The 26,378-nt window shown below is 36.7% G+C and overlaps 1 protein-coding gene across 6 annotated transcripts in view; it reads left to right on the top strand.

Annotated features, from left to right (window-relative positions):
- LOC149408796 (mutS protein homolog 4-like) overlaps positions 1–26,378 on the top strand; it is a 127,044-nt gene that overhangs the window by 16,970 nt on the left and 83,696 nt on the right. For all 6 annotated transcript variants that reach the window (XM_089650430.1, XM_089650438.1, XM_089650437.1 and 3 more), the window contains exon 7: positions 17,629–17,750. In XM_089650430.1, the coding sequence (XP_089506556.1) occupies positions 17,629–17,750 (122 nt within the window). The remainder of the gene's footprint in view (positions 1–17,628; positions 17,751–26,378) is intronic.

The raw sequence follows: 26,378 nt of genomic DNA, 5'->3' as shown, positions 1-26,378 counted from the left end.
ATTAAGAACCCATTACCATTTACTGAGGGGAAAACATAGATTGGTTTAACCAACAATAGATCATGTCATCGGTGTAACCAGTAATAAATCAATGTATGCACCTTCAAAATTAACATTTGAAATAGTATAAAAACGTCGTCTCAATGTGGACTAACCACAGTTTGAAAATGGCCTTGTAAGCCGAAACAGCTGTCACAATAATAAAAAACTAAAACACTTGCAGAACTTAATAATAATATTATCAAATTTAATCTAAATTAAATTTATAAAAAAATTAAATGGAGTTCTACGAATTAAACACAAAAACAATAAATATGTATTTGATCTTTTCCTGCATAATAGCATGTCTTAGACTTCTAAATTTTTTATTTTTTTGTTTTTCTTTTATTTTTATTTCTTCTTTATTCTTTTTATTTTCCTTTTTTTTTTGTCTTCTGCTTTCTACTTTAACATTTTTATATTTTCTATTTCCATTATAATTCATTCTAATATAATCTTTCATACTTTAAACATGTATAAATATTTAATTCATATGTTAACACTAGACATCACATACTAACTATATACCATTGGTCGCCACGAGACAGGCAGTCGCCTAGTGTGGTGATTTAATGTATCACATGTAAGAAAATGTATTATTGTATTATCATGTATTCTATAAATAAAATAAAAATAAATAAATTAGTTTTACAAGAATGTCCCCAAGAAGTAATTCCATAACGTATAGTGGATTCAGCCAGAGATAAGTAGATTAACTTTAAAGTACTTATAGGCACGAAATATTTTATTTTATAAATCCTACCCACAATAGCTCGTAGACGTTTACAAACATTAGTGTAATGTTCTACCCTTCAGGGTAGTCAGCCGTGGACTTCTTGCCACAGACTTCCAACACTCCTTGGATGGAAGATACCTCTTTCAGTAATACATAGGTTACTTGTTATTAACTGGTTTATTAGAATATCGCGTGTACAATATAACCGCGTTCGTCAACCTTTCCCTGAACTAGCTAGATTCGATCTGCCAGAGGGATTCCAAATGAATCCTAACCTGAAGCTGAGACGCCCTCTGTCGTCGGAGGCTAAAACTACGAGCACTGCCATCTGTGTCTAAAAGCCCGAAGCTTTATACACAACATCTTCCCCCTGCTAACTAGAAACCTGTCTACGATATTTCATTGTTACAGTATTAATTTTTAAAATCACGAATCTATACAATCGCAAACAGATGTCACTAAAATCAATATTATTAAAATCAAGAACTAAATATTTGAAAATATATCATTACACACAAAATTAAATAATTCATTAAGCACTGACTCTACTCCAAAAAGATGTTGACTCTATAAGTTTTTTTTTTTTTTTTTTTTTTTTTTTTTTTTTTTTTTTTTTTTTTTTTTTTTTTTTTTTTTTTTTTTTTTTTTTTTTTTTTTTTACAGTATTACCGCACAAGAGTCCCAACTGCTCCCGTCTGGAGCCAGTGAGACTATGGCATCCCCAATTGGGGTATGTTGTGAGGCTGAGGGTATTGGGGAGGGGAGGGAGATGGGGAAGAGGAAGGTGGGGAAGTACCTGGCTATTCAGATCTGGTCACCAAACACGGCTAAAGCCATTTCAAGCAACGTTTCAATTCTGAATGGTGGTCTTACACCAGGACGATACTGAGAGTATCTTCCACTCTGGAACGTGCCGCAAATATACTATATATTATTTTTAATTAATTAATTGTGAAATAACACAAATTAATCAAATAAAATTTATTTGCGCACGCCGGGTTCGAACCCGCGACCTTCGGATCTGTAGTCAAAATAAGTAGCTGATTCTTTCCCTGGAGGTCATTTCAAAGACGTCTGGGACGAAGTCGTCCTGCCCATGGTGCTGGTTCATTTTGTGGTGGGCTTCTGTTTCTCCCTGGAGAGCTGAAATCAAGAGAACACCGGTTAAAATCCCTCAAAAGGAGTGACGTGTCAACCTCATCTGCCCAGCATTTCGTCATATCAGACGCGAAAGGTTCACTCTCTGCCTCTTCCTCTCTATGCTCTTGACATCCTCTCAGTTGATCAATATGCCTTTTCCACGACATCTGTGTCCCCACAATTTTAATAATATACAGTTTTTTTCCCAGTCTTTTTTCAACAATTCCTTTTGCCCAAGAACATTTATTCACTTGTCTGAAGTCTCTCGCTAAACACTTCTGACCTATCTGAAAACTTCTACAAACAACCCCCCCGAAATTCCTAAACTGATTTTCTTGACCTTTAATAATATTCGCATTCGCTAAATTCTCTGTCGAGGTTGCTACGTTTCCTTCAAAACTTTTAGGTAAAAGGCTACTAAAGGTTGATTTTAATCTCCTACCAAACATTAGCACTGAGGGTTCAATTCCAGTTGTGGAATGTGGAATATTTCTATAATCACTTAAAAATTCATATAGTCTATCTCTATAATTTGACTTAAATACGTTATTAACAAGAATTTTCTTTAAAAAATTCTTCACTGTTTTTACCGAGTTTTCTGCCTGCCCATTGCTTTGGGGATGACGCACTGGCGTTGTTAAAAACTCAATATTATTATACTCTAAGAAATCTTTGAACTCCTGACTAGTAAAAACGGTTCCATTATCAGTTACAATACAGTCCGGGTACCCAAAATTTGAAAAAATTCTCTTCAACTCATTAATCGTATGACTTGAGTCTGCTTTCGGTATTTCCACGCAATCTACCCATTTTGAGAAAGCGTCGCAAATAACTAAAAACATTTTCCCCGAAATTGGCCCACAATAATCCAGATGCAGCCTCTTCCATGCTGATCCTGAATTAGGCCAGACTGATAAATGACTCTTAGGTGGTAACGGCCTAACTGCTGCACAATCTTTGCAACTTTGAACGATTTTCTCTAAGTCCTTGTTCATTGACGGCCACCAAAAATAACCTTTGGCTAATCCCTTCATTTTTACAATGCCCAAATGCGATCTGTGTAACAACTCTAAAACTTTACTCTGAAGCGAACTTGGAATTATAATTCTATGTTGCCAAAACAAACAATCATTTTCAATAGATAATTCATTCCTTTTCATCCAGAATTTCCATAAAAAACTATCGCGATTTACCCACTTGGGCCACCCTCTACGAAGATGCCCTAAAATTCCTTGAATTTCCGGGTCTGAGCCTGTTGCTGCGACTATACGCTTTACATCTAAGTGTTCACACTTTTCTATATAGCCTATGAAATCGGAACCTAGATCGTCTTCCGATCGATCCGGAAATTCACGAATAAAATTATCCTTATATTCCTCTTCAGGGTCCACCGAATTAATTGTATTTTGTACTGAAGCGATTTCTAACCCAAAAATATCCATGAAATCTCTACCTACAATTAGATCTGAACCTCCCGCAACAATTATAAATGTAACATTATTGTTTTTATTTTTGAACTTCACGTCAAAAATAACTTTGCCAATAACTTTCAAAGGATTCCCTGCGTACCCAGTAATGATACGGTTATCCGCCAATAATTTTAATGAACCAAAATGACGCTTAAAGATTTCTTCCTGCATTACACTTAACGAAGATCCCGAATCGACCATCGCTCTAAAATGCTTGTCGTTAATTATAATGTCCGCTGTGAACGGTTTTATTGAAGCTATCACATGATTATTACAACAAAAATCCTCAACAATTGGATTTACACTATTTGAAAAGTTATTATTCACACAAAATGTTTGCAGATGACCTACTTCATTGCATTTGTAGCATCTCGCATTGCGAAATTTGCATGAATTAGTACAATGGCCCGTTTTCTTGCAAATTCGGCACTGGGTTTTCGCACCCGATGGTACTGTATACGTCGATTTGTTTACAGATGAACTCGCGGCAAACTTTTGTTTATTGCCCTTAGAAAAATGCCTATTGCTAGTATTCTTACTGATGATGTTAACCTCTGATTTAACTGAATTATTTGGAACGTCTAAAACTGACATACTATTAGCTATTTCCTCTAGTTCGCTAAGTGACAATTTCAGCCCTTCCAAGTAAATCTTGTCTTTAATGCGACCCGGTAATAATCCAATGGCAAACATATCTACTAAATTTTTCTCCAACCTAGCTTCAAATTCACAATAAGTTGACAGAGACCGTAATCTAACCCCAAAATCTTTAATGGATTCGCCCGCCTCTTGTCTTGCTGAAAAAAATACTTCGCGTTCTTTGAATACTGAACGCTTTTTACTACAATGTTTTTCAAGAAGTGCCCATAATTTATCAAACGATAAGTCCGTAACACTAAGTGGAAAACACAAATTTATCAACAAAGAGAGTGTATCCGGCTCCAAAAGATTTAACAGAAACGCCCTTTTTTTATCCGCGTTAATCTCATCATTTATAACGAAAAACTGTTCTAGACGAAGCTTAAACACGAACCAATCTCCCTCGAGATGATTAAAACTCGGAATTCTTCCCGATTCCATATCTACACGAAGCACAGACCACAATAAAAACACACAAGAAAAAAAAACAAATCCCGGAACAATAACCTCCAACAAAAAAAACAACTACTTAACTGAGGAACTCTTCTCTCCGCCGCCAATCTTCCAGAAATTCCTTCAAAAGTTGTTATTATCCACCGCTCGCCTTGGCAATAGATAGATGCTGCAAACACCGCACGTCCTGGCAATGTTTTATTGTTCCAAATAGGTCCACCGCTCGCCTTGGCAATGGTCCTCCTTTGGATTCCTTTGTTAAAATGGTCCTCTGGTAAATTGCCTCTTAATTCCTAGAACAGAAATCGTCGATCCTAGGCCTCCACGGCCCTGGATAATCTTGTCTCCCTTCTCCACGAAGGAAAACACAATAGAAAGTCACCCCGTGACTTAGCCCTCACGTTCCCGGTTGACAAAATTTTGCTGCCGTGTGACAACAAAAAAAAAATTCTCCAGTTATCCTTTCGACTGCGCCAGCTGTAATGTTCTACCCTTCAGGGTAGTCAGCCGTGGACTTCTTGCCACAGACTTCCAACACTCCTTGGATGGAAGATACCTCTTTCAGTAATACATAGGTTACTTGTTATTAACTGGTTTATTAGAATATCGCGTGTACAATATAACCGCGTTCGTCAACCTTTCCCTGAACTAGCTAGATTCGATCTGCCAGAGGGATTCCAAATGAATCCTAACCTGAAGCTGAGACTCCCTCTGTCATCGGAGGCTAAAACTACGAGCACTGCCATCTGTGTCTAAAAGCCCGAAGCTTTATACACAACAATTAGCAATGTGTACATCCCATTTCATGTAGCAGTCAATAGTAACACCCAAATATACATAACTTTTGACAAAATCGATGGTTTCACATGAACAGGGCTGTGCAACATTTTTATGTATGCAGTCAAATGTGTGTGTATATAATGAAGCAATTACATTACATCTGGCGTGTGGAGATCTGATGTGCATAATTTTAGTTTTTTTGGCGTTTATAAAGAGGCCTGCATCATGCGACCATTTCAGTAGGGCAATAAAATCATGTTGCATAAGGTTCATTGCAGTAACCAGATCTTCATGCGATATTACGAGCGCCGTATCGTCTGCATATACAAAATGTTTAACGAATGAAAACAATTTTCTCATAATTGAGACATAAATAATATAAAGGGTTGGCCCTAGAATTGACCCCTGTGCAACACCTGTTGAGATATGTTTTCTTTTGCTAAATTTTTTAAGAATTTTTACTCTTATTTGTCGATCAGTTAGTAAATTTTTTAATAAAACTAGCAGCTCTCCTCTAATTCCTATTGCCTCCAGTGTTTCTAATAGTTTATTTGTATCAATGGTATCAAATGCCTTAGAGTTATCTATGAATAAAACCAAAACTTGTTTTTTTAGATTTAATTCATAATTTATGTGATTTGAAAATTCCTGAAGCAGCATTTCCGTACTTTTTTTCTTTTGAAATCCATATTGGTTGAGATCCAACAAAGAGAAAGATTCTAGATATTTATTAAGTTTTATGGAAATGTATTTTTCAAGTATTTTTTCTAGGGCTGGCAATATGCTTATTGGCCTATAATTTTGAATATCTGTATGTTTGCCCCCTTTGTAAATTGGCCTAATGATGCTACTTTTTAGTTCATCTGGTAATTACTGCTTGCGATAAAATTAAATTGATAAAGTGTGTTATAACAGGCCCTAAAATATTAATATGTGTCTTAATGTCAAACATTCGAATGTTGTCAATCCCTGGTGACTTTGAATTGTTTAATTTGCTAACAATAATATTGATTTCTTGGCAGGTAGCTCTGGGTAGGTACATACTATGTTGCACTTCATTCGGCCTGACGGTCGATGCTAAATAATCACATTTATGTATCATAGAGCTAACACTATTTGTAAAATATTCAACAAACTTATCTGCTACGGTTTCTTCATTATTCGTATTTAACATATATTTCGAGATTATTTCGTCACAACTACTTTTGGACTTGCGTCCTAATAATTTATTTATTTCATCCCAAGTTTTTTTTGTATTTCCAAAATAATTTTTGAATTTATTGTTAAAAAAGGTAGACTTACATTTAATAATTTCTTTTGTCACCTTATTTCTGAAAGTTTTATATTCCAATTCAAAGAATTGATTGCTAGGAAAATTCTTCCACCTTCTGTACAATGAATCTTTTTTTTTAATGTTTTCTAAGATATTAGAAGTTATCCAAGGTTTTATTGACAGAGGTCTTTTTTTGGGTTTATAATTCATAACGATTTTACTCTGTTCATACAAATTCTTAAAGTTGTTTTTAATTTTACTATATAGTATATTGCAATCTTGTTCCTCAAGCAAGGAGTGCCACTTAAAATTATGAATGTTTTTGTCGATTTTGTTTTGCGATAAAAACGAAATTCTTTCCCCGTGTTCTGGGGCTTCTTTCCTTGCACTATATTTAATATTAACTGCAGTTAAAAAGTGATCTGCTATAGTAATATTATTACATACACATGAGGAAAGAGAATCGCTTTGTTTACATCCACTGTTAAATCGGACAAATATGTGGTCTAAACAAGTACGAGTAACTTTTCCTGCTAAAACTGCTTCTCTAGTTACGTCACAAATACATTTGATTAAATAATTATCCGACATTATATTTTCATATGCCATAATAATAGGGTTTTGACAATTTAACAAGTCTATATTAATATCTCCTATAAGTAAAACATTTTCTTTGGGGCTTATAGTATGCAGAATGGCAGATATTTCATTAAGAAATTGTGGTTGGCTACAGTTGGGGGGGCGGTATATTGCTATGATGTTTAAAATACTCTTGTTTGGAAGTGTCATAGAGCCAAGCACACATTCAAAATGATTTGTTTCTATTGTTTTCTGTTGAAATGTGAATTCATTTCGAACATATAGCAATATACCTCCTCCAGATTTTTTAGTTCGGCAATAGTTGTAACAATTAAATCCAGGAATATTATACAGACAGACAAGATTCGGTGTTATAGCTGTTTCACATAACATTAACACATGAATATGCTTCCAACAAGTATTTAAGTAGACATTCAAAGTATCCCAGTATTTATAAATCGATCTAACATTCAACTGAACAATATTAATATTTTCCATATTGTAGTTGCTATGAACCTTTAGCCAATCACAGAAATTATGAGTATTTTCATAATCTACCTCGTCATCTTCTTCAATGTAATTAGACGCCATAATCAATAGTTGCAAAGTCCTTGGCAAGGGCAGCCTTGTAGGCCGGGCAGGAGTCCTTGTCTCCAGTCGGATGTGCAGCGGGCTTCCCAAATCTTGTACAGGTGGCGCAGACAGGCTCGGCGGCGGTTTTTGGGCAGTTTATCCGGGCGTGACCTTCGCCTGCGCAGTGTCCACATCTTTGCTGGTCCTTGCAAAACTTGAAGGAATGTCCGATCATTTGGCACTTGGAGCACACTGTAAGTCCAATGAAGTCACGAACACGGCACACATTCCAGTCCACAAAGACTTTCCCCTGCTCCACCAGCACGTGACGAATGTGGGCAGGAACCTCGAAGACCCGGTGGCAAGTTGATCCAGTTCGAGCGCCAGCAAGGTGACTTAGCTTGCAACTTTTTACTGCGAAATCTAGGCCTGCTTTGTCCTGGGTTCCTGCTAAGGCATTTTTCAGGAAGCACTCGTCCGTTAGGTCACGAGGAACGTTGAAGAAGATCACCCTTGGAAGCCGTTTTGTAGGTAATCGAGCGCTTAGAGTGTCCGAGTTTGCTAGACATGGGGTTTTCAGAATTTTATCCTGATCTTCTTGTGTTGCAGTATGAATTACAACGCCTTTTCGAATGCTCCTAATGCCCGTCACACGGATTCCAAGTTCTGATGGTCGTAATGTATCTTTTAGTAGCTGTTTCGTATCGTCGCTATCTTTTGTAGAATCCAGCTTTGGGAAGATGCATACAGCAGGTTTGGGGGTCCCAACGTTAAGTCCTGAGCGGTTGATTGATGGTATCATCTTCTGTGGGCCATTTTTCACAATATCGGCAAACGATAGGCTTGCTTCCGTGGCATCGGCTACTCTACGCATCACTGGTCCTAGATCTGACTCCAACTGCAATATTTTTTCTAACCTGTGTTGGTTTTCTGCTTTTTCAATCGCGATCTCTCCCTTTGCCACTATTAATTTGGCATTGACTGTTGCCAGATCAGCTTTGAAGCCCTCTCGTTCCAATAACAGCTGTGAAAGTGATCTGAATACAGCGGATACATATGCGCTTATCCGCAGTTGTTGGTCCTTTGAGACTCTTGACTGCTTTTCAGCAAGGACATCTTGGAGTGCTCTTAGACTTGCTTCAGTGTCGTTCAGTATCTGGACTGAGGACACTGGGATTTCACTCTCATTTTCAGACACGTCGGAATAGTCCGATGCCCTGTCAGATTCCTCATCTTCAACCACTAGAGAAATCATTCTCGAGGCCTTTTTTTGTGATGGGGACGTTATCTTATCCAGCATTCTTTTTTTACGCCGATGGCAGCATTCATCAGGCATCGGTGGGATGGACATTTCAATGAGAACAAACACACAATCTTAGGTTGTTTTAAAACTTTCGATAAAAATGTTTAGAATCCGCTAGAATAGTATTATTTTATTACTGTTTTATCAAATAAACTTTTTTGGCACTTAAATTTTCCATATAAATACTGTTTGCACACGAATTCGGAGGTTTTTTTTAGTTTTTTTGCAAGAGCAAAGTGTAAACACGAACTGTTGTCACTGCGATTATTGTTGCAAAGTTATAATTAAAATTAGGTCTAGAAAGAAGAGGTAGAAGGAGCGGGGAGGGGTAAGAGTGGGGGAGGGTTATTCAAAGTAGGAATTAAAAGGTCATTAGACGGGAAAGACCGGGTAATTGGGAAAATATTTAAAATGGGGTTTATAAAAATTTTTTGTTTGTTAATAATATCTGCTTTCATATTCACGTGTTTTCTTATTTCTAAGATTTCAAAATTATTGATTTGAGATACCTTGTAACCAGAATGTAGTATTTTAAAACCTGAATTAATATCGAAAGTATGGTCGTTATTTAATAAATTTATTTATTTATTTATTGCATCTCACTATATGAATCCTATAATTTCTATACCCGCTATATCCGATTTTTTGACAAAATGATCTGAGTATGACATCTTGTTCACATTTTTGCAAGCAACAAGAGGAGCCTAAAATTGAGTTTCAAAACCCTCCTTATCATGACCAAAAACCATGTTAAAACTGCGAGTGAGAAACCAAATCCGCTATATCATACAGAAAGTCACTATCAAAACCCGCTATATCGGATTCAACGAATCACAAGCAGTTATTTTGCCAAAATACAATATGGCCGCCGCTCTGACGCCACGTCGTGTGTCAAAATGATCTACGCGTGAGTTTCTAAACCCGCCATGTCGCCTCAGTTGACTTTCAAAATCACGAAGTGAGTATCAAAATCTGCTATATCCATTTTATTTATCGAAATTACTTAATTATTGCTAGACATATATAGAAAAATAAATCCTTTTCGAAATTTTATTACTCCAATTCATTATATAAAAAATTTTAATGCATTTACTTATGTACGCTAGAGATGTGACAGTTTTTTGCGGTTTTCTCCAAATCAATGAAAGTTGATATAGCGGGTATAGAAATTACACGACTCACATAAAACACTTTTTTTTTCACATAAAAATCAACCTCACTAGGACTAAGCCTGTATCGAGGTTAACAATTTACATTTGAGTGAAGCAAACATAAGAGTATCACAAACATGAAGTAATTTTACATCAATACACAAAATATTTCAAAATTAAAGAAAAAATGAGTATTAGATGTGTTACCAGATGGGTAATTTGACAGTACATATATTGTAACAATATTTGAACCATAACTAATCATTATTCAAAAGAAGAAGCAAAGTAGATAATAAAGACAGATAGCGTGACATTCGGTTTTTAGTAAATGGGACTTATATAAAATCTTCTTATTTAAGAAAGGACAAGGATGAAAAAATATTAAGACAATCGTCTGTCAATACATAAACCTTAAGTAACTTTTTAAATTTAACTAAGGAATTGGTAGACTTAATATGATTTGGAAGAATATTAAACATAAGTGGTGCCTGATATAAATAATTTCTTTGACCAAAAGAAGTTTTAGTATGTACCGCCACAAAGTTCAATGTAGAGCTAATTCTAGTTGTACGCATTTGTTGTGTTCTGTCAGCAAATTTAATATTGATAAAAAATCGACAAAGTATTTGAGTGATATATAGCTGTTTTATGCACATAACATTACATTCCTTATAAAGTAGGTTGGATGGATAACAGAATTTTTTTTTGTACATCACTTTAAATCAATTTTTGAGTAATATTTAGTGGTTCAACATTGGACTTTAGACATGATCCCCAGCATACTATGTTATAATAATAATAATAATAATAAATTCTTTATTCCAGGATGTGGGGAGGTTAGTGCAATCCCACACATCCCATAGATGAGATAAGTACAAATAATATTTACATAGAGTAACATAAATAAAATAAATAAAAAGAGATTAAAAAATTAAAAATGAAATTAAGTTAAAGCAGAGAAGCACGGGAATCCAACGGATCTAAGATTGTGGGAGCAAGTATCTTTCTCCAATGGTCTTCAATGCTCGATCCTGAAGTCAGACGCGATTCTATGATAATAGTGTTTCTGGAATGGTTTATCCTTTCCCTCAGTCCTGCAATCCTGGTTCTTAACAGAGCTGTAAATCCTGGAACTCGCCCTTCTGTTAACATCGAGGAGGCACTGCAGTGCCTGGGGAGTCCGAACATCAATCGGTAAGCGTTATTATATTGAACCCGAAGCCTTTCCATTGTTCTTTTCTTGAAATTAGCCCAGAGCTCGCATGTGTACAGGGTGGTGCAAAAGGCTAAGAAGAGCGTCCTTTTCACTCGTGGACTACAGAGCCGGAATCTTCTACTGAGCATGTTACATTTTATACTCAGTACACGCCTCTGCCTGTCAATATCTTCATCATCCGTTAACTTGTTGTTGATGATATGTCCTAGATATTTTGTGGTTTCTACTGTTTTCAGAATCTCACCATTCAAAAAGACTGGGGGAATGTTTTTTGGGCCTTCCCCGTGTTTTATGACCAACAGTGCTGTTTTTTTCGCATTATAGATCATGTTGGTTTCGTGAGCAAATTCCTCACAGATTTTCAGGAGAATTCTTAATCCCCGTATTGACGGTGCCATCAGAACCATATCATCTGCGTAGCTCATATTGTTAACACATAGACCTCCGATGTGACAGCCCACTCCAGCATTGTTTAACCTGTGGGTTAATTCGTCCATGTATAAGTTGAACAGTACTGGGGACATACATCCACCCTGTCTGACCCCGCTTTTCAAGAAATAGGGTTCTGAGAATCCATCTTTCCACTTTACAAGGTTTTCCTGTTGGCGATGCCATGATTCGAGAATTTTTACCACTTTCCATGGTATCCCTCTTTCCTTTAGTTTTTTCCATAGTAGGGGGTGGGAAACTCTGTCGAATGCCTTACTAAGATCCAAAAAGCATTCGTAAGTTGTTGTTTTTCTTTTCCTGTAGTATTCCAGCGTCCGTTTTACGCAGAATATGGCTGAGTCCGTGGAGCATTCTGTTTTGAAACCCATCTGATTGTCTTTCGTTTTCAATTGGGGTCCGACTTGGTCTAAGAGAACTCGTTCAAATATTCTGGCGGTCGCTGTGGCGATGGATATCGGTCTGTAATTTTCCTGTAAAGTTATGTCTGTCAGTTTAGATTTTACTATCGGTATTATGATTGTCTTTGTCATGTCTTTGGGTAGATAACCACTCTTTATGATATCGGTAAACAATGTTGCCAGTAGTTTCAGAATCGCTACCCCTGCATGTTTGACGTGTTCGATACTTAAGCCATCATGTCCTGCTGATGTTCCGGATTTCATGTTTTTAATGGCGGTTTTCACCATGTTTGCAGTGACTATGGGGTCAATATCATCATAGGCGTTCAAATGCGTTTCGTTTGAGGAGATGGTCGGCGTAGTAGTCGCGAAATGTTTTTTGAAAATATTGGCAATTACTTCAGGATTTGTTTCTCCGTTTATGTTGCACGAAACTTTGGAACGCATGTTCAACATTTTATTAGACTAACTAACTAACTAACCATCACGCCGTTTCCCCGCAGGGGTAGGCAGAGAGGACGGACCGCCAAACAACTCGGTCTTGGCACACACTTCTTGCCTCATTCACATTCATACATCGTCTCATACATACTCTTCTATTATTCTGACTCTTGACATGGCCCGACTCTAGTATCTGATTCACTTGATCGTGCCATGTCTTCCTCGGGCGTCCCCGACTTCTGCTACCATTCGCATTTGCATCATATATCCTCCTTACACTCCTATCTTCGCTCATTCGCTCTACATGCCCAAACCATCTAAGCGTCCCTTTCTTAATCTTACTCATTACGCTTACATCAGCCTTGCACTCTTTGCGGATCTCCACATTCCTCACACGATCAAACATGGTTTTACCACACATACGCCTCAGGGATCTCATTTCAACAGCATTCAATCTACTTTCATCCTTTCTTTGCCAGTTCCATGCCTCACTTCCATACATCAAGGTAGGTACCAGCACTCCGTTGTGGACTGCTAACTTCGCTTCTTTGGACAGTTTTTTGTTAGCGCCAACGGCGTTCAGTCCTCCATTAACGGAATTACCTGCATTTACCCTTCTTTCAATATCTCTGTCAGCCTTCCCATCTCTCGTAAACATACTTCCTAAATACACAAACTCATCCACCTGCTCCAAGTATTCCTCATTCACAATTATATTGCACACTGTTTTCGTACTCTCTCTTTCAAACACCATTACTTTAGACTTACTTACATTCATCATTAACTCATTCTTCATGCATACTTCGTTCATCCTAGACACGAGAGACTGTAGATCTTCTATACTATTAGCAATCAGCACCGCATCATCAGCATACAACAGGCAACATACTTTCAAATTATTCAAATTCGCACCCAATCCCACCTCTTTCAATTCTTGCATACAATTATCCATGTATAGATTGAATAACCACGGTGACATTACGCAGCCTTGTTTAACACCTTTTGTGATATCAAACCACCCCGTAAAACCACCGTTTACCCTAACACATGCAACGCTTCCCTCATACAGAGACGCGATTGCCTGAGTCAGATATGTATTCACTCCATACTTGGACAACACCTTCCATAGCTTTTTCCTGTCGACTCGGTCGTATGCTTTTTGTAGATCTACAAAGGCACAGAAAAGTTTCTGGTTTTTTGCCAGAAACTTCTCAGTGAGCATACGCAATGAGAAGATCTGGTCCATGCACCCCCTTCCACTCATAAAAGCACCTTGCACATCCCATATTTTATCTTTTGTTTCCTTTCTTACTCTTTCAATCAAAATTCTACCATACAGCTTGCCAACTGAACTTAGCAGGCTAATAGCCCTATGATTCCCACATTCCATACGTGACCCTTTACCTTTGTATAATGGCATTATCACAGCCCTTCTCCAGTCTAAAGGCGTATAACCTTCCTTTAAACATTGGTTAAAAAGATTGCACAACCATGTGAGAATTATACGGCTACCTCCTTTAAAATATTCAGCAGCAATATTGTCAAACCCGACAGCCTTACCATTCTTCATACATTTAATCGAACTTTCTATCTCATCCATGCTAATTTCGGTAACATTCACTCCATCGTCATTCATATCTGATTCACCGCTGGAATCACTGTCACTCACTTCGCTTTCGAAGACTTCCTCGAAATAATTCATCCATCTCTCTTTTATTTTTTCCTCATTCGTCAACATTTTTCCATCTTTTGATTTTATCACTTTCATGCTTCCGTTTTCTGGGCCACTCCGGGACCTTTTGACTTCTTTCCAAAACAACTTAATGTTTTCTTGGAAATGGTTTGTCATTTTCATTCCTTCTTCCTCTTCCAGGCGTTTCTTTCGTTCTTTCACTCCAACTCTTACTTTTTTCTTACATTCCTTATATACTTCTTTCGCTCGATACTTCTCTTCGCTGGAAGCACTGCCAGCCGCAATCAGACATAACCATGCTTTCTTCTTCTCTGAGACCAGTGCTTTAATCTCATCATCCCACCATGCATCACCTTTCTTCCTACCTTGCGTACTTATTCCACAAACCTCTCTAGCAGATTCACAAAGACACACTTTTATGTGGTTCCATGTTTCGTCTATGCTTAGACCATCCATTTCCTTCGCATTCAATCTTATCTTGACTTGTTCCAAAATGATTTGAAGTCCCGATTATCTAAGTCCGCTGCTATTTTATCCATCTGGAGTTGTGTCGAATTCTTTTGGCATTGTTTTAGAGCTGTTTTGAAGGCGGCACGCTTTGTCCTTCTATCCTCGGCGATGGGACCATTGTGCGGTCTCCCATTATCAATCCAGGTGAGCATCGCTTGTCTTGATTTTTCGTATTTGTCTGCGACAAATTCATTCCATCCACAAACTTGCTTATATTTTGGTGTAGTAGTATTTCTAAATATACTAGTGGCACTGTCTCGTAATGCTTGTACTATACATCCGTAGAGGTGTTTTATTTTGGCACGTTCAGGGTTGCCACCGTCCTCAAGAGATGTATTTTTTGGGTTGATTTTAGCTAGATAAGTTTGCGAACTTGAGTTGTAAATTCCGATATCACGTATATTTTTCGGATTCCATAATGCTGGATCCCTTAATATAGATGAAAATACTTCCGATGTTACTATTCCATTCGTATTTAAAGTTATTTCATTTATTTATAAAGTTATTTTATTTATAAGAAAGTCGAGATTGGACTAAGGCAAAATAGACAGTTTTTAATTTCTCTTTGTCCAATATGTGTCGAAGTTCTTTAAAAATAAATGTAAGTCTCCTGATATTCTTTGTTAACATATCGATATGATCATTTTATCTTAAAAATTTATTAATCTTTACACCTAGATACTTCCAAAATAATAAATAAAAACATCCCCTTCACTATTCAACCGGCGTTTTATACGGATAACAAATTAAAAAAATATATTCTTAATAATAAAGATATCGATAGTCCAACTAAAAAATCAGGTGTTTATAAACTCAACTGTAATGATTGTAATTCCTTTTATATAGGAAAAACTAATAGAAACTTTGAGATCAGAATTAAAGAACATCTTAGGGCTTTAAAGGGAAACTGTGAATCAGAATTTGCGGATCATTTATTAAATAACGACCATACTTTCGATATTAATTCAGGTTTTAAAATACTACATTCTGGTTTTTGAAATCTTAGAAATAAGAAAACACGTGAATATGAAAGCAGATATTATTAATAAACAAAAATTTTTTATAAACCCCATTTTAAATATTTTCCCAATTACCCGGTCTTTCCCGTCTAATGACCTTTTAATTCCTACTTTGAATAACCCTCCTCCACTCTAACCCCTCCCCGCTCCTTCTACCTCTTCTTTTTAAACCTAATTTTAATTATAACTTTATAGTATACTTGTGCTCCTGATAATGTGAACTTTGTTCACGAAACATGTTGAGATTTTGTATCGAAATAAAATGATGTAAACTAAGTTATTTGTGTTTTAATAAAAAAAAATAAAAAAATTTCCTTTTACCTCTCTTTCACACTTCGGCCAGGAAAGGTAGTTCTACCTGTTTGGTCGATTGATGCTTAGCGGCGGGAAGGGTAGTTTTACCTTTTGCGCCGGCCTCATTTCAATGGCAGAAAAGACGGAATTATTCAATGTTTTTATATGAATAATGTACGAGACAATATACCGTCCGTACAATAACTGTAGATACGAAGGTAGCTGGGTACACTTGTCAGCATTTTCAGTCTTGGTAGATGTTGCAGAGGTTTGTGGTGGAGTTTAAAGCCACGATCAGAGAGTAATTTATTTCCAGATCTGAGCTGACGAAAGGAATTTATTACTGGCAAAAACTGAATTTAATACTGAATAAAAACACTTGGAAATATTTCTCGAGGCTTTGGAGACTTGGAGATGGTTTTTCAGGAGAGAGGATTCCCTTTCAGAGGTAGTTGTTGAACTGACTTTGTATGGAATTCGATTCTCTATTTTTATTTATTCTCTATTTTCCCCCTAAATTGAGTTTGATGTCATCACAAATAGTGGCATTGAATTTCGTTATCATTGTTTGATAAGAATCTCAATGGGATATGCTGTGCTGTGATTGGTCGAAAGTTCGGCGGCCATCATGGAATTCCATCCGGGTAGTATGGAGGGGGGTCCACGTAAATACTGGGTCGCTTCCTTAGCGGGGGTCATTTCGTGGGTTGGTGGCTCCGAGTGAGGTGGTGGATGGTTATTTTCAGATGTGTTTCAGGTTCTGCTGTTATATCGCATGATTAATCACATATAGCATATAATTTGATTGAGTAATTATGATGTAAAGATTTCCAATTGTGTCGGCGACACGGTATCAAGCGGTTTCGGGGTTTGAGTGTTCTTGTAATTTTACGTAAATATGAATTCTCTTGAAAAACTCTGGAGGTCCGGATACGTATGCTACAAATAATATATACCAATCTCTTTGTAAAGGTCAAAAATTTACATAATTATCGAATCGCAAGTCTTCTTTTAATATTTATCTTTGTGCCTTTCGATATTTAAACAAAAGGATAGTATTTTGTTTTTGTAATAATTCAATTCCTGGAATGAGGGTTTTTAGGACTGTGAAACCCGATTCGAATCTCTATCTCTGTTCCGCACCCACTGAACTCCTATGTGCAAGCGAGCGAGAGATGTCGGGCATATTTAAAGAAAGCAGGTATGGGCAAATACTGATAGGCAGACCGTAATAAATATATTACAAGGTTAATTGAGTTGCATTTCAAATAATATTCGATTTTCTTTCAGTACTTTAATGGCTTGGGTATGCTTGAGGGTAGAAAAATATCCGCCAGAAATGTTATCATTGAGAATAACGCCAAACCATCAAGGAGTGCCATTGTTTCACTGGCTTCGAATAGTGGAGATGTGTGAGCACTGCTGAAAATTTTCACTAAAAAAGGTTAATAAAAGTATGATTTTTTTTTCAGGTTTTATGCATTGAGAGCTGCTGCTGCTCTACTCAAATATGTGGAGCACATCCAATGTATTGTCTTTCGACCGGACTCCCTAAAGATTGAATACCATGCCTCTGAGAATTCCACATTTATTGGTAAAAACATTTTATTAACCACTCGGAACATTAGAACGTCAAAAGACGTAAATATGATAATAGCGGTCAAGACATTAGTACGTCTTTTCACGTAAGCGCGCGAGATTTTACAAAAATCGATTTATTTCCATCACTAGTATACGGATTGCCATGATTTAAAAAACAGAGTATCGATAATGAATAACGCTACGCGTCTGCATTCAAAAATATCTATGGAATCTAGAGGTGCATTTTCTGAGTCGATTGAATCTGTCAGCTTGTTCGTTCGTAATTTATTGCGTTTTTAAATAATTTATTAAAAATATTTTAGTTTGGACGGTTAATATTTTGAGGTGACCAATAGTTTTTAATTATATTTCTTCAATATATAAAGTGTTATTTCTTTATGATACTCAGAAAAAAGTACATTTTTCACAGCTTTGAAATAATGGTCAGCGATTTTTACATATTTTTGACGTTTTCAGAAAATGTATATTTAGAAACGCAAATATTTACGTATAACAAAACAATACGATAGTGAATTTCATAATCTTTCCAAAACATTTTTTAGAATGAGGCTACGTTTCCCAAAACGTGAGTTATGGAGCTTTTAACAAAACTCGTGAATAACACAAAAATTTCCGCGTTTTGACAGTTCACAAAGGGACACAAAGTAAATAAAAGTCCTTTTCTGAGAGGTTAAAACATATCGTCGCTGTGAAATCAAACCGGCATATCTGCAAAATGCTTGTTTTTCACCAGAGCGCTTTAAATTTCGCATATGATATTTTCCTTTTAACGTCCGTTTGGTTCACCTCAAAGCCACTTTATGAATGAATAAAATTTAGACGAATACTGCTTATTGATGGAGTAGTTGCAAATAAATCGAAAATTGCTTAAATATATATACAGTAATACGCAGTTTCTTTGTTTTTTTTTGCTCGCTGAAAATTAGGTGAAAATCGACCTGTCTCCCCCTCAAGTCGATAGGACACGAGGTTCGTTTTGGCGTGCGAGAAAAAAGTTGCCTTTCATTTGTTTCGGTCTTCAGGCAAAAAGCGACCGAGACGCGTAGACTGTCGGCGTAGAACCCGGCGTTCAATTCAGCGTGCAAAACCGTGAAACGCGAGTCAGTAAAAGTTTGTATGGAAATGTTTACTATTATATTCGTTCGGGGAAAGATGTCGACAAAAATTTGAGGAGCCTCTGGCGGCGGAAACTGGAAGCGCTCGCGGCGAGCCATACGAAAGTGCCGCAGTACTCTCTCCGGCCGCCAGGATGTCCTAACAAACAAAAAGTTGAATTGCGGCCGTTTAATCGGGAGAGCTTCCCGGCGATGTTTCCCCTTGCTTGATGCTTTTTTTATAAAATCTACACGGTCAACCTTATGATTGAATTCCATCAAAAAGGCGCAGTCTACGGTTAAAATATTCGAAAAAAATCATCGTCCGAAGGTTTAGGAACGTTAATCGGCCGTCCTACAAATGGTGTTCGGTTCAAAATGTCTCACAGTTTTGACATTTGCAATTTGAACCGGAAAATGCCATTTTTAAACAGGCGGGCTTTTGGCCAGTCAGAAATAATAGCCGATCATAGACTAGCAGCGAAATGTTGTGAATTCAAAGAAACAATAAAATCTGTGTAGGTACTTATTGGCAGTATATTTTTTTAAAATCGATAATGCTTTTGAACGAAATAAAATAAAGTTTGGTAAAAATAATTTGGCACGGATACCGTCGCCACGTAGTGAAAAACTACATCAATAGCGTCTCGCAAATTTATAATTTGTACCAGGAGCGCAGAAGTTGGATGAGGTTAGCCTGGGAGCCATTCGTATTTAAAGTTTTCATCTCTTTATTCTCCTTTAGTAGGTACCTAATTGCATTATGTATATATTTTTTCGGTATTTTTTTTTAAAGTAGGTGCAGGTACCTACACAGATGGTACCGGGTAGACTTCCCGGGTAGGCAGGTACTGAGAGCATGTTTTAGCCCTTTTCTAGGTTAGGTCCGTTGTGTTGTAATATAACTAGAGATGGCAAAATTTAGCATTAATTTTCAGATTTTTTAGCATTAACAATTGGAAATTTAGCGTTTTATAGCATTTTGAGACATAATTTAGCGTTTTGTAGCAAAATAGAAAAAAATGTATTTCCTGAATGTTTTTAGCGCATATTTGAAGTATTTTTGGTAAAATATATGTTTAACCTTCATTTGCAAGTATTTCCATGTGAAAGATTATAAATAATTAATTTTAGTATTAAATTAATAAGGAAGGAAACTCTAAGTACGGGTCATATAATAATAATTTTATATTATAATAATAACTCTAAGTAATAGCATATTTAAGGAGTGAACATGGGTTGTTGGCACCTAGCATCGTGCTACCTACCTTTATATCCTTTCTAAAATTATTGTGGCCTATCGACCTCTCCTCTCCTCTCCTCTCCTATGCCGACTTTAGTTGATTAAAAATATTCGTCCTGTCAACATCGTTTGATTACGGAGCCCCCTTTATTGACCGTGTCGAAATCAAAGCCATCGTGAGCTCGCGCATGGTGAAATTTGTGAATTGTTGTGAACCAGCGCAAAGAAGAATTGAAAACCGTGGAAGAATAGAAAAGGGTAAGTCGGCATTCCGAACCTTTTCCAATCCTATTGTTCCGCGTTGCGACGGTGCTATATCCGTCCCCAACATTGGTCATTCGAGCCTGATAATTTATATTTTGAAAAAATTGTGGTTAATTTAATTATTTCAAGGTTAAATTGTTCATAAAAGTTGATCTATGTGTAAAATTCGCGTCAGCCGTGCTGTTCGCGAAAATTGCCTGTAGGTAGTAAAAAATACTTAACTGGTGACAAATTTGTTAATATTTCAAATAAATTGTTGTATTCACTCGGCATTTTTGTGCAGATTAATTTCTCAACACAATGGCTGAGAAAAAAGTACTTTTGTTGCAATCCCGACGTGAGCGAATAGTATCTCGTATTCGTATTACGCAAGAGCTCATAGCGACCACTTATGATGATAGTAAGAAAAAAGATACGTTTCTTGCTAGATGTGAAAAGTTAAAAGATTGGTTACAAGAATTTGAATCAGTTCAAAACGAGATTGAGGAACAATTACTGTCATTAGACAAGATTACAGAAATGTCGGAACTAGGAAACATTGCGAATAATGTTGATTCAATGTATTTCGAGATCATGCAAATGAAAAGCGTTATCACTAGTAATAATGAAAATTCAATTCCTAAAACGGCAAGAAATTCGATTATTCGTGCACCAGTGATAAAGCTGCCCACTTTTGATAGTAACATTAAAAGTTGGTGCTCATTTCATTCATTATTTAAAAGTCTTATACATGACAGCAATGCATATACTAATGTAGAAAAATACCATTATCTTTTATCGGTAATTACAGGGCCGGCACTGGCACTTATACAATCATTGCCTCTTATCGAAGAGAATTATGACATTGCCTGGAATATTCTGGTAAATCAATACCAAAATTCTAGAATTCTTTTCACGCATTATGTTGATGAAATTCTTAATTTCAAAATATTACAAAACGAGTCTGCGTCAGGTATAGCGCGGTTACTCAGTAGGTTTCAAGAGAATTGCGCCGCTATAAAAGCGATGAATATAGAAAATATCTTTGATAAATTTGTTGGTCATATTATGATACGATCGATGGATCTGACAACTAAACGTCAATTTGAATCCAAATTGCCCGGTGAAGAGATTCCAGAATTGGATTCAATTTTCGAGTTTCTGAGAAATCAAACGCGTATTTTAGAAATGTTATCTCCACATACTACAAAAGAAAAAAAAGGTTAGTTTAAAACGTTGTTATCTGCCAATAAGAATTATAATAACCTTAATTGTCCATTATGTAAAGGTGCACATTTTCTTTACAAATGTGCATCTTTTACATCTTTAAGTCCCCATCAAAGGAGGGACAAAATTAAAACTTTAAACCGTTGTTTCAATTGTTTGAAACAACACCATGTAAAAGATTGTGTATCAAAATTTACATGCCAGGTTTGTAATAAAAAACACCATTCAATGTTGCACATTGCCGCCGAACCATCGGGCGAAAATGAACTTAATAATTCAAGTGCAGCCCTGGCCGCAACAACGATTCCGAGCGTTTCTACCGTTTTGTTAGGAACTGTACAACTTGAGGTCCGAAATCAGTATAATGATTATATACCTATCCGCGCCGTCGTGGATTGTGGGAGCCAAGTCTCTCTGATTACGGAAAGATGTGCCCAGCTCTTGGGTTTGTCAATTAAAAAACATCGTATTTCACTGAACGGTTTAGGAAATTCTAGTATAAATTCTTGTCATGGAAAAACAAAATGTTTTATAAAACCTCGAAATAAAAAAGGGCCTATTCTTCAATGTCAAACTGTCGTGATTACAGAAATCACTTCTAATCATCCGTCATATGATTTACCATCGAGTGGAACGTCACAATTTAAAAATTTAAAATTAGCTGATGAATCATATTACATGTCGGGCAAAATAGACCTTTTGTTAGGAGCTGACGTATACTTGGATATATTTAATAGTGGCCATGAAATAATTCACGGCTCTCCATGTGCTGTAAACAGTGTATTCGGTTACATTATAATGGGGAAGATGGAAAACTCGTCATTTCAAACGCCTTCGTCTTTATTTGTTGAAACAAATTCGTTAAGCAATACTCTTAGAAAATTTTGGGAAATTGAAGAAACACCTTCAATTGTGACGAGTAATCCGGACGACGAATTAGCCGAAACAATGTACGCTTCGAATCACTATCGAGAATGTGATGGTAGATATGTTGTACCATTATTAACAAAATCTGAAATTATGCCTTCTCAAAATTCCTTAAAACTTGCGGAATCGCGATTGAACAAACTAGAAATTCGTTTTAAAAGGGATCCCATGTTAGCAATTAATTATGGAAAATTTATACAAGAATATGAGGGTCTGGGACACATGACACGGGTACCTCGGAATTTAGATGCATTCTATTTACCTCATCATTGTGTTTTGAATCCTGACAGTAAAACTACAAAACTACGTGTGGTTTTTGATGGGTCGGCAAAAACCCAACCAAATAACTTATCTCTAAATGACTTATTATTGAACGGTCCAAAATTGCAAACTGAAATTCCACGTATGATTTTAAATTTTCGTTTTCATAAGTATGTATTTACAGCTGATATTTGTAAGATGTATAGGCAAATATTAATTATTCCATCTCAGCGTAAATTCCAAAATATTTTGTGGAGAGAATCTCAGAATGAACCGGTTATTGATTTCGAGTTACAAACTGTAACGTACGGGTTGTCTAGTTCACCATTCTTGGCCATTCGTACCCTTCGCCAGCTAGCACAAGATGAAGGATCAAAGTATCCTGACGCTGCCAAGGTTCTATGCGATGATTTTTATGTAGATGATTTGGTAACAGGGACAGAAACGATTAGCACAGCCCTCAGACTAAAACAAGATATCATTGGATTGTTAAATCTTGGGAAATTAGAACTTAGTAAATGGCAATCTAATACACCGTCACTTTTGGATCACGTTTCGCAAGAGCACCAGCAAGATGGTCATTCTTTTGATAACGCCGGAACTGATCAAATTGTTAAAATATTAGGCATTCAGTGGAGTCCAACGACTGATAATTTTACCTACAAGGTCGATCTACCTTCAAATAAGATATGCACAAAAAGAACAATTTTATCAACGGTAGCTCGTTTATTCGACCCACTTGGGATCATCACCCCAGTGACATTTTTCGCAAAATGTCTATTACAGGAACTATGGAAGTTAGGTGTCGATTGGGACGATCGTGATGTTCCACCACATATTCATAATACGTGGAGTAAATTTGTAAGTCAACTTTCATTACTTCGAACATTGAATATTCCTAGATATTACAACACGGTGATGACAAGTCGTCTTTTCCTCGTAGGGTTCTGTGACGCTTCACAATTGGGTTATTCTGCAGTGGTATATTTATTAGAGCGTAATAGCAATACCACTCACATCTTAATGGGAAAATCGAAGGTCGCTCCTTTGAAAACCCTGTCAATTCCACGACTAGAATTATGTGGGGCGGTTCTTCTCACGAAACTTGTAAAGTATATTATGTCATCTGTAAAGTTTGCCGAACAAATAGAAAACGTTTTTCTATTTACAGATTCGAGTATTGTACTAGCGTGGCTAAAAACGCCGCCATATTTATTGAAAACATTTGTCGCTAATAGGGTTGTACAAATACTGGAAAATACACCAAATGCTGTTTGGAAGCATGTTGTCTCGGAGGAAAATTGTGCCGATTCTGGTTCAAGAGGGCTTTTCCCAGCAGACATTATATCACACCCTTTGTGGTTTACGGGACCAAAATGGCTTCACCAACCAATAGCACTCTGGCCTTGTTCAGCTGTGTACAATCAATCTGACGGAGAAATACCAGAACTCAAAACATGCAACCTTAAAACGTTTGTATCATCTCAAATAGTACCTAATTCGATTATTAGTAAATATTCTTCATTTTATAAATTGCAACGCGTCGTCGCTTGGATAATGCGTTTCGTAAATAATTGTCAGAAACGTCCTGGTAGTGGAAATTCAAACTCGACTTATCTAAGTTCTCGCGAATTAAATGATTCGCTTATGAAAATCGTACGCATTGAACAGGAAACGTATTTTTCTGTTGATATACGTAATATGCGAAATGGCAGTCCATGTTCAACGCAAATTCAAAACTTGAAACCGTTTCTTGATAGCCACGGTATTATCAGGGTGGACGGTCGACTCAAGTATTCAAATTTGTCATATGAAAGTAAATTTCCGATCTTACTTCCGAAAATCTGTCATTTAGCTTATTTAATTATAGATTATTATCATAAACTATATCTTCATGTTGGGCCACGAAGCCTTCAATTCACTATTCAGCGTAAATTTTGGATAGTGGCTGCACGGAATAAAATTCGCTCACAACTGTCGAAATGCATTGTCTGCTATAAAATGAAATCTTCGGTGCTACCTCCCCTAATGGGTGATTTACCTCCCTCTCGAGTGCAACAAAGCCGTGCTTTTTCTCGAGTTGGTGTAGATTTCGGAGGACCTTTCACCTTGAAAGATCACAAACGTAGGGGAGCAAAAACGTCAAAGGGTTATTTATGTCTATTTGTATGTATGGCGACGAAAGCAGTTCATTTAGAGATCGTGTCTGATTTATCTTCTGAAGCATTTATTGCAGCCCTTAGCCGGTTTACAGATCGTCGAGGGTTATGTTCTGAAATCATAAGCGATAACGGAACCAATTTCGTCGGTGCAAATCGGTACCTACTCGGTATAAATAAATTCTTGGCATCACAGCGTGATGTTATATCTAATCATCTAATTCAGAGCGGCATTATTTGGTCTTTTAACCCTCCAGCAAGTCCTCATTTCGGAGGCTTATTTGAGGCAGGGATAAAATCTGTAAAATACCATTTAAAACGGGTGATAGGTGAGACCGTTCTAACTTATGAAGAATTTGCGACAGTTCTCACTAGAATTGAGGCAATCCTCATCTCCCGCCCTTTGTGTTCAATGAGCTCAGACCCCGAGGATGTGAATGGACTCACCCCGGGCCACTTTTTAATCGGTGGATTCCTACTAGGTTTGCCTGAATATGACTTTCTTGACACCACGTCTAATCGTTTAAGTAGGTGGCAACATCTCCAAAAGATGTCGCAACATTTCTGGAAACGTTGGCATTTAGAATATTTAAATACGCTTCAACAACGATCAAAGTGGTGCAAAATCAATCCAAACATTAAATTAGGTCAATTAGTGTTAATAAAGGACGATCGTCTTCCACCGATGAAGTGGGTATTAGGACGAATTATCCACGTTCATCCCGGTAAGGATGGAATAGTTAGGGTAGCTACACTGTTAAAACTCAATCTGGTTCGTTGGTTCGACCAGTGATAAAGCTTTGCCCGTTACCGGAAGAATAAAATTATTATTAGTGATAAATCTTAAGATATACATTTAAAATAAAAATATGTTTTCATTTTCCATAGTTTTGTTGTTTTATTTTTATTTTTTTTACCATTGGGATCTACATATATTTTTTTTGTTGTTCTTTAGATGTCTATACTCTAATTCTCGTTTTGTTTCTTACTCAGATTCTAGACCAAAGGAGTTATTAGCAATTTTAAATATTTTTCAAAACCAAAATTTTTGTTATGGTCCAGGAACCATTATTCGAAAAGTTATACTTAATTTAGTAAAAGTTATTTTTTTTTTAATTGTTTTCTGCGAGGCATTACGGATACAACTTGAATGAACAATTTACCTATGTATATATTTAAATTTACCTTTAATTAAATTTTGTATCATAATTATTAATTCGTTCAAATTAGGTGGGCGGAAATGTTGGCACCTAGCATCGTGCTACCTACCTTTATATCCTTAAATTATTGTGGCCTATCGACCTCTCCTCTCCTCTCCTCTCCTATGCCGACTTTAGTTGATTAAAAATATTCGTCCTGTCAACATCGTTTGATTACGGAGCCCCCTTTATCGACCGTGTCGAAATCAAAGCCATCGTGAGCTCGCGCATGGTGAAATTTGTGAATTGTTGTGAACCAGCGCAAAG

This window comes from Hesperophylax consimilis, unplaced genomic scaffold (assembly GCF_061612785.1).
Source record: "Hesperophylax consimilis isolate HC1 unplaced genomic scaffold, BYU_Hcon_1.0 scaffold_63, whole genome shotgun sequence".
NCBI lineage: Eukaryota > Metazoa > Arthropoda > Insecta > Trichoptera > Limnephilidae > Hesperophylax > Hesperophylax consimilis.
The sequence above is the reverse complement of the archived record's forward strand: the minus strand, read 5'-3'. Positions and strand labels throughout refer to the sequence as shown.